Here is an 11,881-nt window from a genome sequence, read left to right on the forward strand (position 1 = left end):
TTTTAGGCCCACATGCAAGATCTGCTTCAAAATCTTCGCCTCTTCAGGTAACCTGAAGCGCCACTCGTACATTCACTCGGAGATGAAGCGCTATGAACGGTTCACTTGCAGCATCTGCGAGTTGGAGTTCAAATCCAACCCCGTGATGCAGGACCATTTTAAAAAGTTACACCAGCTCGATGATCATTTAGATCCAGACAGCTGTCCCTTCTGCGCCAAATCCTTCAAGAGCTACCTGAAAGGTCTCAAGCACCACGTCTGGAACGAGCACGATCCGCAATACAAATTCAAGTTCCAGTGTTCCGTTTGTGATAAAATTATGAGCTACGAGCAGAGTTACATCAAGCACATGCTAACCCACGACGTGGAGGAGCCTGATTACCGAAAGAGACGTTGCGTATGCGAGATATGCGGCAAAGAGGTCCTGAAGAAGAACATAAGGCCTCACATGAAGGTCCATCTGGGAGTCAAGCCCCATAAATGTGACTTTTGTGATAAACACTTCGCCAATCGGAAGATCTTGAGGCACCACATCCGGACTCACACCAAAGAAAAGCCCCACAAGTGCCCCGTGTGCCTAAAAGGCTTCACCCAACCGTATACTGTGACCATTCACATGAGATATCATACGGGGGAACGTCCGTTCTCGTGTTTTGTCTGTGGCAAGGGGTTCGTCACCAAGGCGGAGGTGAAGAACCACAACTGTAAAGGTCCAGTAATAGAGCAGCAGAGCGAGGAGGACGATAGACAGGGTTTTGTGAAGACTGAAGGGTATTTGAATACTCTTTAAGTTTGATCTTCTGGTGAAAGAAGGTTTGTCACAACCAGAAGCTCAACGCTCCGAAAGAACTTAGCTATTATGTTAAAAAATTGTTATTATTTTTGTTGTTATCTTTGCATTTATACCAAATCATTCCAAAGGACTTATAGGAATAAATTTTTATTTACCAACAATTTGTCTTAATTTACATCTTCTGTTTCATAGCCTGTTAAAATAAATCAACACTTATCCCAACCAATTTTAGCTTCTTCAATAACTCCTTCCTCCTAGAAGACCCCTCCTCCCTGGACGCCTTGGAGCAATACCAGTGCGGCATTTGCTCAGCCATCTTCGCCTCCGAAGATGACTTCAATAAGGAACACATTGACATTTTTTTTAAAACGTTGACTTGCTGCGTGTGCCAGAGAATATTCGATAGTCTGGATGATCTCTACGATCACCAAGAGGGGCACAAAGACGACTCTTCGGCTAAAATGGATAACTTGTTGTTTCTGGAAACCGAGGAAGGCCAAGAGATCTTTCAAATCCCTGAGGATGACATGGTGTACATCCTGAATGAGTCCAGCGGTAAAAAGGCTTTGGAGCTGGATCAAACGATTAGTCTGGACCACGGATATGTCTGCAAGAAAGTCGAAACTGTCCACAAGAAGAGCATCCCGAGGCCTCGTCCCTCTTCTCTAACCGCAAAACGTTCGGATCCGAACTTTTCCGCTACGGAATACGTCGTAATCGAACCCAACGAGAAACTGGACTTTGTCCACTATAAATGTCAACATTGCGAGCAATTGTTTATTAACAAGGCGGCCTTCTATCGCCACGTGGAGAAGGGAAAGTGCTACATCAACAGTTGCGACGTATGCAACGAGAGGTTCGTGCAAAATGGCGACTTCTTCGCGCATTACGTGGCCGAGCATCGGGATCGTGCCATTTGCAATTTCTGCTTCCGGACTTTCATGTACGAGAAGAACGTCCGGGAGCACATGCTGCGCCACCTGGATCAGTTCAGGCACGTGTGCGATAAGTGCCACAAGGGCTTCTACACTGTCCGGGAGTACCGGAACCATTATAAGAACAGACACATGGGGATCAGGCATCAGTGTGACTTATGCGAAAGGAATTTTGCCGATGAGTATTATTTTAAGAAGCACAGGGAGACTCATAGGGAGAGCAGTGAGTCGGTGGTGCGTTTGCTTACTCTTAGCAATGTCTAATAGGGCTTCATGATATTTATTTTTTTTAAGTAATAACTATTGTAAAGAAATAGAACATCAAAAAGTACTTCTGCCTGAAATTTTTTTGCACGCTGCGTGATTCTTATTTTTAAATCTTCCAAATTACCAGGTTGTGTTTTAAAAACAATTGATTTTAAATACCCTCATAAGAAAAATGTAAAGGTGATAAATCGGGTGATCGTGGTGGCCATGAATTGCTCCCCGTCCACCAATCCATCTGCCAGGCAATCTATCATTTAACCACTCACGTGGAGACTCAAATAATCCTTCAAGCTTTCGACCAATATCTCTTCTACTAACTTTATCAACAATTCTGGAAAAACTTATTAAAAATATGGTCCTTTCATTTTTAAATATGCACAACCTTATGAGTGTACAGCAGTTTGGCTTTCAGGCATCCCTAAGCATGACTGATGCTATTTTCAATTTTTTTGGAACATTTATTTCTTGGACTAAGCAATGGTGATTGTGCTGCCGCAGTTTTCTGTGACTTGACTAAAGCCTTTGACTGCGTCAGTCACGGTATACTGTTGAGTAAATTGGAGGCTTATGGATTCAGGGCAATGATGGTCTTGGAGGTGTCCCCCACGGATCAGTTTTGGGACCTTTCTTATTCTTAATCTATGTTAATGATTTGCCTCATATTTCAATAAATTGCCATTTTACCATCCTTGCAGCCGATACCACTGTTTTGTAGCAAAATAAGAACTCTGAGCAACTTAAGGCAAATATTCGGAGGGATTTATGTAAGGGGTAAAAAGATGGTGTGATTCTAAAACAAATATTTTAAAATTCAAATGTGCATTTAATGATGTCTTTTAAAAATAGTATAGTATTGTCTACTAATGTGAGCAAATTTCTTGGGTGGTATATTGATTCTGGGTTAAAATCTGAAGATCATTTAAGCACACGAAGACCATTCGTGTTATTGTGAAAAATTTAAGCAGCTCAGTGGCTCAGAGGTTCATATTATTCTTTAATTGTATTCCATCTTCGTTATGGTATTTATTTTTATGGATCATGTTCTCGTTATGTCTTTAATAAGGTATTTATGTTGCAAAAGAGGGCTATTAGATGGTTATTTAGGGTCGATTCTCGAGAGACTTGTCGTCCCTTATTTGTTAGACACAAAATTCTTGCTTTGTACTGTATTTTTATTTTGGAAACAGTCTGCTGAACTAAATGTGGAGAATATAGGGTATAATACCCGGCAAGCGTCTTATATCAGATTGCCAATCCCTAGGTGTGAACAAGTAAAAAAATCAGTGGTAATACAATAAAAAGAAAATGTTCACATCTTTCAAATTTAATGTTATTATCTTTATTTCATTGTATTCAAGTACTTTTTTAGTATAACACTATAATTTAATTTTTTTATGGAACTAAAATTTGTTATTTTGTATCTTATGATCCTTCACTGGAACAATTTTTGCAACACCTTTATATTATTTTATTTTAGTTATAACTGTACTCCTCGAGCTTTGTTAACAACAATGCATATTTTGCTTTGACATTAAAGCATATTTTGAATAAGTAGTTGTAAAATTATGTTTGTAAAAAAATATTTAATATATTAATTAAATTATATGGTTTTAAAGGTTATTGATGCAGAAACTACCTTTTTTTTTTTAGTATACGCCTCGTTCAATTACTCCCAATAAACCCTTACTAATCAGACTCACTTTTTAGGTTTCACTTAATGAGCCTGGAAGAAAAAAACCATTTTATCTTCAGGCATTTCAGAAGGGAGTGCAAAGTACTGCTCCAGGACGTCCTGAAATATCCCTCTAATAAGGAAACCAGACAGAAGAGAACATACAGGAAACGTGAAGCCTTTGGGATCACTTTAAAGGAAGAAAACGCGGCAAGGAAAAAGTACGGTTGCTACATCTGCTTCCAGAAGTTTGCCACAAGCGAACTTCTTAGCCTCCATAAGCTGGAGCACGGTAATGAGGAAGTGGTAGAGAATACAAAAGTCACAGAAGAACCTAAAAACCAGGAAAAGGCAAAGGAAAAGACAAGCGACTTTAAATGTACCGCTTGCAATGTCTTCTTCGAAAACCAAGAAGACGTAAGGAACCACCTGCATGTCCGGTACACCTGTAAATACTATTGCAACTATTGCCACAGGTCCTTCAATACCAAGGGGGCCTTTATTGTACACATCCTACAGCATGGATCCATGAAGATATCCTACGCGTGCGAAAAATGCTCGAGCACCTTCGGCGATTGCTTCCAACTGAAGAGACACTACGTGAGTGCCCACGGAGACACCAAACAATCCCTAAAGTCTGCACGTGCGATACAGCCCAAGGCACCTGAGAGTGCTAAAGCACCAGAGGATCATAACAAGCAGCCGGTCGATGGGGAGAATGAGTCGTCCGACCCGATCAACGGACCTATTCCCATTTTTGACTGTGATGTGTGCTACGACGTTTTTTCCTCGAGACTTGCTCTGGTGCGCCATAAAGTACTGCACGTACAACAGGACCCAAGTAATAAATCGGACATAGTTTGCCTTAACGAGGTGCAGCCGGACTACTGGACAGGTTCTGGTGATATAGAACCGCACATTCCCACAGAAACTGTAATGAAGATAAATAACGATCCGCTACCAATGTTCACACCGGGGACAGATGACTTTTCTCTCGGTATGGTGATGCCTGCTCCTCCTCCTCCTATTTCTCAAATTGACATTAGTTCAATGGAAAAAGATAGGTTCTTGATAAGCAATGCTGGAATAGCTGCATCTCAACAAAGTGGATCTCAACCAAGTATATCAAAACAAAGTCCCAATGTTTCACAAGCGGCCGCTGCCACTGAAACAAGCACCACAAGTTTATCCAAATATCGTATGATTAAGAGGAGAAAAACAGCCACTGCTCCTCCTCCTCCTCCTCCTCCTGCTGCTCCTTCAGCTATTCTGGAAGGGCCTCCGCCCCTCCAGATCCAATCGGGCAACCTGTGCTATAAAATCGTTCATCCCCCAAGCAACAACCCCGCGCCCTCGTTGCTCTCGGGTGGCCAGAGTTTCATTTTGAATCCAACCACGAACACCGTTACTACTCAGCCTGGACAGATCTTGGTGCAGCCGGGGAATCAGTTGCTACCGCAATCGTTTTTACCCAGCCAACCCTCGACGCAGAGTAAAAGAATCTACTTTCTGGTGCCCAACGGGGAAATCCCGGGAACAGCCACCGCCCAATCCCATATGGTTTTTCAAGATTTGCCCCCTATACCCCCTAAGGGTAAATCCAAGAGTAACTCTAAGAGTACCCCTAAGGGCAACCAGATCATTCAATTGGCTCACAGCTTAAGTGCCATCAAGCCGGACGCTAAAGCCATATTGAAGCAGAGCCTGCTGGCTTCGAAGTCGTACCAACAACCGGCGGCCACCTCCAGTTCTTCAGAACTGGATAAAACCATTGCGGAGCAAAGCTCCATAGTGATGCCCATTATAACGAACATCACCACCGTGGTGGATGACGAGGAGGATAAAACTGAGAAGCTTAAGAAAACCCCGATGTCCGATTACGGAAAGGAGTTCACTAAGTTCCTCCAGAGCAGCTCCAGCAAGGAGAAGGCCCAATACCAAAAGCAAATCGTTCCGAAACCGAAGGCGGTAGCTCCGGAAATCATTAACGTCGACGACCGCGACGACTCCTCCGAGGAAAAGACTTTTCCGGTGGTGGATAACGTGGATCCTCTGGCACAAAGCGGGTCTGTACCTCCGCCGGATCCGAACGCGCCCAGACCGAAGATCTACGTGAAGAATTGGGCGGAATTGAGCGCTGCCAAGCCCACCAACGAGATTTTCAAGTGTGACTTTTGTCAACAGCGATTGAACACTTGGACGGAGCTCACCGGACACTTGGCGCTCATCCACGAAAAGTACGCCTGTCAATTCAGCAGGTGCTACGTGTTCTCGTCGCCTGGCGCACGGGATATCCATACGAAAGACATGCACACGTGTCGCCACTGCCACATGGTATTCAGAACGTTGAGGTTCCATGACGCACCCAATGATTGTTACATCTTTAAGAGTGGAAAAAGTTGAGAAGCTTTGATAAGTACTAGATAATCGTTGCCAGAGATCCAAGTCACACGGGGCCGGATCGGGTCTACGAGTGGGTCTCTGGGAAACTTTTTTATCCAATGATGTTCTTTTGTTCGGTGTTTCCGTAATCTTTGGAAGGAGCTGTGACTTATAATCGGTATAGGGTGAAAGCCGGATAGTTGTCCCACTTTTTAAAAAAGCACTATTTTAAAAACTCTGCTGAAAATTATTCAGTATATGTATCTCAAAACATAAGCCTTTTATCTTTTATAATAGCCCATTTTTGTATACATCATTAATAATGAATAAATAGTGTTTTATTTTACCTCTCAGAAAAGGGATAGTTGCCTACTATGGCGGATAGTAGCAATATTCCGTATATTCGAGAAATTTCATGGTTACCTCTTTTTTTTCGTCTCAATTCTTTTAAGGCAAGTGCTAAGCTATCTTCGGTCTAGTTGATGCTGCGTAGCACCACGCCTGGTTTTCGTTTATATTTGTCAGGCATTTTGCTTATCTAGAATAACTACTATATAAAATAATTAAATAGAGATTTCTTTTATTTACAAGTTAGAGTCGCATTAAATTCGAATTCCGTCTTTTATCCACTTTAGAGGTAACTATCCGCGAAAGTAAGTAGGGCGACTATCCATCTATGACTTTTTAACATAGTGTATTAAAAAGCGGGGCCTGTATCCGTCCGAGGCAACTATCCGGCTTTTACCCTAATTATTTTGTGGAAATTAGGCTTATGATCCAAGGGACTTCAGTTGTAGTGAGCGTTACTAAATTAAGTTCTTTATTCTTCAGGATCCTGGCGTTCTACGAACCTTACAAGGATTCACGCTTAATATTAAGTTTAGCTTATAAGTCTTTTAACATTATACCGGTAGTTTTTTGTTCATAGATAAAATTTTGTTCAAAATATACCGACGTTTTTTCAAAATTGTTTGTTTTTCTGCATACCGTGAGTGCCAACTGGGATAAAAAGGCACTAACCTCCCAATGTTTTAGGACTTTCTACGACATCACCACCCTCCCGTCAAATCTAAACCTCATGGAAAGCTTTGAGTGTCCCAAGTCCGTAAACATGCCGGCCAGCTCGGTCGTAGACCAACTGAACGCCTCAGACGAACTCCTTAACCTCCTCTCCACCGAAGAGGAGTGCACGGCCATTTTAAATAAAATAGCACGAAACAACCAGTACGAGACACCGGGGCAAGAGAGTGAATTCGTAAAAATGACCGACGTGCAACCCCTAACCTCTCGTCCCACAGAAATCTCCGATATGTACGCCAAGGTGCCGAAAATCCACGAGTTCACTTGCGATATTTGTAAAAAGGTTTTCGGCACCAAAAAGCTCCTGAAGAATCACTTGATGCGCCACACCCTGAAACCCTCCATTCCCTGTGAGGTTTGTGGGAAGCTCTTTCGTTTCAAGTACGAGCTCACTGAGCACGTCAAGTCCCACGCTGAACCAACCCTCCAATGCGACATGTGCCCCAAAAAATTCATACACAAGTCGCACCTGAACGCCCACAGAAAGAGGCACTTGAAGGAGTTCGTGGCATTTTGCGACCAGTGCAGTAAAGGCTTCATATCGCAACAGGAGTGTAACAGTCACAAGAAATCCGTGCACAATAACAGCACAATTATTTGTGAGACCTGCGGGCAAAAACTCAGCAGCGCCTCCTCACTGAAAGAGCACATCGCCATCCACACCAGAACCACCAAATTCGGTTGTGACTTGTGCCCAAAACTCTTCACCACCCAAAGGAACTTGAGGAAGCATCATCGGCTCGTCCACTCCAACGTAAAACCTTACGTGTGCCATATTTGCAAGAAATCGCTCAGCAGCAAACTCACCTTGGAGACTCACATCAAAATGCACACGGGCCTCAAAGACCACTTGTGTGTCGTCTGTGAGAAACTCTTCGCCTCCAAGGAGTACCTGGAGGTCCATCAAAGGATCCATACGGATCAGAAACCGTACCAGTGCACCTTGTGCCTTAAGAGGTTCACTCAAAAGACCTCCCTCACCATCCATATGCGGTGCCATAGCGGAGAGAGGCCTTACAAGTGCGAGTGTGGTAAGAACTTTGTGTCCAAGAGTCACTTGATGTCGCACTATCGCACTCACAACGTGGGTGGGGTCGAAATTGATTATTTGAGTTATCAGGTGCAAGATGCCTTACATTGATGTGAATCTCGAGATGCCTCTGATTAAGCTGCCAATTATATGCTATAACACTAAACTACTTGTAAAACTAAAAGGCAAATCACATAAAAAATAGTTCAAAACTAGTAAGTGGGTTGGAATTTTTCGAACATATTTAGTAGACCCCTTTTTTGCAACAAATCCTTTTTCTAAAGCATTATCGCAACTTATTGGAACCCGATTGGGAAGAACCCTTAGACAACTTGACAATAACCGCTTGCAAAGGTTATAAACTGCCGGATGGTGCTTCCGCACAAATTGATAGGCCTCCTTGTTCGCCGGACATAGCTCCACTCGATTTTTTCTCTAGGGGTATGGCAAAAACTATGTTTACCACCGTGTTTTTAAATCTGCCGTTTAGCTAAGGAGAACAGTTTTTAAATGGTTCAAGAGCATTACATCTGATATGTTAAGAAGTGGTTTAAATTCGACACTTAGATGGCTTTATCTGTGTTTGGAGAATAATGGTAATTTTTTTGAAGATTATCTATAATCTAAATTAGTTTTTTTGAGTTTCTAGTAAGTGGTTCTTAACTAATTAACTAAGTAATAAATGAGGTTTGAGGTCAGTCTTGAAGTTTTATTTGCCCGCAGTGCAGCGGTTTATAGATTCAATATTTTTGAGCTAAACTATGCTATTTTAGGCTTAAGACTCCTTGCAACTATCAATGGACATCCCTCACTAATATTCAGGTCGAAGAAAATAAATCACGTAATCCAGAGTGCTCATCCATGGAGCTCCGTTGCAAATTCTGTACGACCGAACTGTTCCAATCAGTGACGGCACTGTCTCGGCACCTCAAGCTGGCTCACCAGCTCAGCCTAAGAGCTTTCAAATGCTTGACTTGCCACCAAAAGTTCACCAGAAAGTCCAGCTTGAAAGTTCACATGAGAAGAGCGCACCAGAGTGCGTGCGACCTAGTGGAGGGAGTAAATTTCCAAATGAACGAAGAGGATTACATAGAAAACGCTCCTAAAGTGTCCCAGACCGCACCTGCCTCGACGTATCCGTGTGACATGTGCGGCTTTCAACTGACCAACGCCAACGGCTTCAAGGAGCATTGCCGGCACGAGCACCACGTCCAAGAGAAACCCTTCGAGTGTGACATTTGCAAAAAACGCTTCTTCAGACGCTACAACTTGGAGCAGCACATCAAGAAGCTGCACCTGGACAAGCAAGGATCGCGTGCACTGTGCCAGGTGTGCGGCAAATACTTTTATTCCAAGGCGAACTTGTCCGTTCACATGAAGCTGCACACCAACGACAAACAGTTCAAATGTCACCTCTGCGAACACGCCTTCGCCTCCCACGCTATTTTGAAGAGGCACTCGATCGTTCACACGGGTGAAATGCCTCACAACTGTGAGGTCTGCGGTGCGACCTTCATGGGAAAGATCCAGTACGATGTTCACAAGTTGAGTCACACCGGGGGTTGCGTGTACCAGTGCGACGAGTGCCATAAGGTTTTCGTCGATCTGGAGAGTATGAACAGTCATAAGGTTACTTATCATTGCGATTTTTTTGGGCAGGGTGGCTATTGAGGGCGTTTGTTAATATATTTTGTACAAAAGCTGATGATTTTTTGTTTTGCCACCAACAGCGGAACTCTCTAACTCGATAGACATAGAAATAGAGAAGAAAAACAATTATTTCTATGCGTGACTAACCTTTTCCCTGTCATTCGGCATCTACAAACATTAATGGGATTTTTCAGTCAACAATAAATAGTCAACTACAGAAATGTCATTCGACATTATAGGTCTTTTAGGTTAAGTATTCTTTGTTATTGTAGATATTTTCTTACAAAGGGTATCAATAAGACGACGAATTTTATGGTGGATCCTCCTAATTTTACCCTATCCCTTTCCCGGTATGTATTTATTATAGCTTAATATCTTTTCTTTTTTTTAATTTAAATAAAATTAATTTAATATTATTATTAATTTCTTAGATTTTACCTTTGGCCAGTTGGTTTAACCAGGGCCAAAAAAAATTGCTTAAAAATCTATTACAGCTTGATTGGGACCTTCAAGGTGAGAACAATAACTTATATAGAATTAAAGATACATTTTTCGAGGGAAATAAAATATCAAACCTCACAAGAAAAGACGGGGGTAGTAATAACTAGACTTAGAATAGACCACACAAAAATTACCCACGAATATCTGCTTGTCTAGTTTATTGAAATAAATAAATAACGTCTTTATTCAAGTATCACATCATATGCACAAAAATAGCGCAACTGGCGAAGTTTAGCCTCCTGGCCATTCTTCCACTCAACCAATTCGCCGCATATTAAGTTCACCATCTTTAAATATTAAGAGAGAAAGCCCAATAGAATGCTTTTAAGAGATAACACTGAGGATAAAACAGTTTTAACCAAACATAACAATATAACAATGCAGTACATACATACAATAAAAAAGTCCTAAAGATCTTCTGCACATCTAATAAATACCTCTTGTACTTGTACCTTGAATAACCAGTATTGCATACCTTAAATTGAAGAGGTAAATTATTATATAAGTTAACACAATTATAACTGAAGCTCTTTTTAAAAAAAAGAAGTTCTATGTTGTGGCATTGCTAAATAATTTTTATCTCATAAAGAGCGATTATGCACAGCTTCCCTATAAATTTTAAGTTTTTTAAAAAAATATACTGGTTGTTGACACATATTTAGTTTTCTAGAAAATAAGAGTCAAGTTAAAATTATACTAGTTATCACACTTAAGCCAACCCAACTCTTTCTGAGACATGATCAAATTTTCTTAATTTATAAAAAAATCTACAGCATGCATTCTGAACGTATTGTATCCTTTTTTGATTTACAACACGTAAGAATGGATAATATACTATGAAACAATACGAATAAATAGACCTAATAAGTGACTCAACAAATTTTTACCGCAGTTAGCAAAAGTCAACCGAGTATTTTCAATCTGAATATTAAGTTGCTTCATGAGTATGCCCCGTTTCTTTTCAGAACAAAACAGTAACATTGTAGTTTTTGCAGGATTAATTGTCAGATTATGTTCTGTTGAGTATTACAAAATATTAGATAAATCTGAATTTAAAATCTCCGCATCATTATCAGGACAGTCTGGATTAAACTGAAATAATAATTGTATATCATCCGCATATGCTTGCATGTGCGTTGATACAATAGAAAACATAGCTGCAGTATAAATAACATCCAACAATTTTATTTACATACCCATACTTTTCTATTGTACATAGACATTTTATATCTATAAAAAAATTGTGATAAACGCCAAAAGGTATAGGTTACTGCTGCGTCTATAAAAAATATCTCCCTCACTCTCTCTGTTGTGAATTCTAGCCGATCGGAACCAGTTGAGCTCGAGAGTAGGGCTTAGACATTTTTTCGATAATAGAAAGAAATTTCCTTTCTATTAGTTAGACTCGTTAGAGAGTTCGCTCGCAGGTTGTCTGCAATAACAGCGGAGTTTGGTCTCTCTTCTGTTGATCTCTTCCTTGCGGGCAACCTTCGTTCTCTCCTAAGGAACCCCTTTAGCAAAACATTAAAATAATAAAACCCTTTTTTAGGAAACCCCGCTTGAAATACGTC

At 41.2% G+C, this 11,881-nt stretch overlaps 1 protein-coding gene across 1 annotated transcript; it reads left to right on the forward strand.

Moving 5' to 3' along the window:
• The first annotated feature begins 9,176 nt into the window (after nt 1-9,176).
• Nucleotides 9,177-9,830, forward strand: LOC126747170 (zinc finger protein 675-like). The gene has a single exon (XM_050455673.1). The coding sequence runs from the start codon at nt 9,177-9,179 to the stop codon at nt 9,828-9,830; it is 654 nt and encodes a 217-aa protein (XP_050311630.1).
• Nucleotides 9,831-11,881: the final 2,051 nt, after the last annotated feature.

This window comes from Anthonomus grandis, chromosome 19 (assembly GCF_022605725.1).
Source record: "Anthonomus grandis grandis chromosome 19, icAntGran1.3, whole genome shotgun sequence".
NCBI lineage: Eukaryota > Metazoa > Arthropoda > Insecta > Coleoptera > Curculionidae > Anthonomus > Anthonomus grandis.

What these genes read in the sequence shown, in the direction of transcription:
- LOC126747170 (XM_050455673.1), top strand. Translation starts at nt 9,177, where the DNA reads ATGAGAAGAGCGCACCAGAGTGCGTGCGACCTAGTGGAGGGAGTAAAT.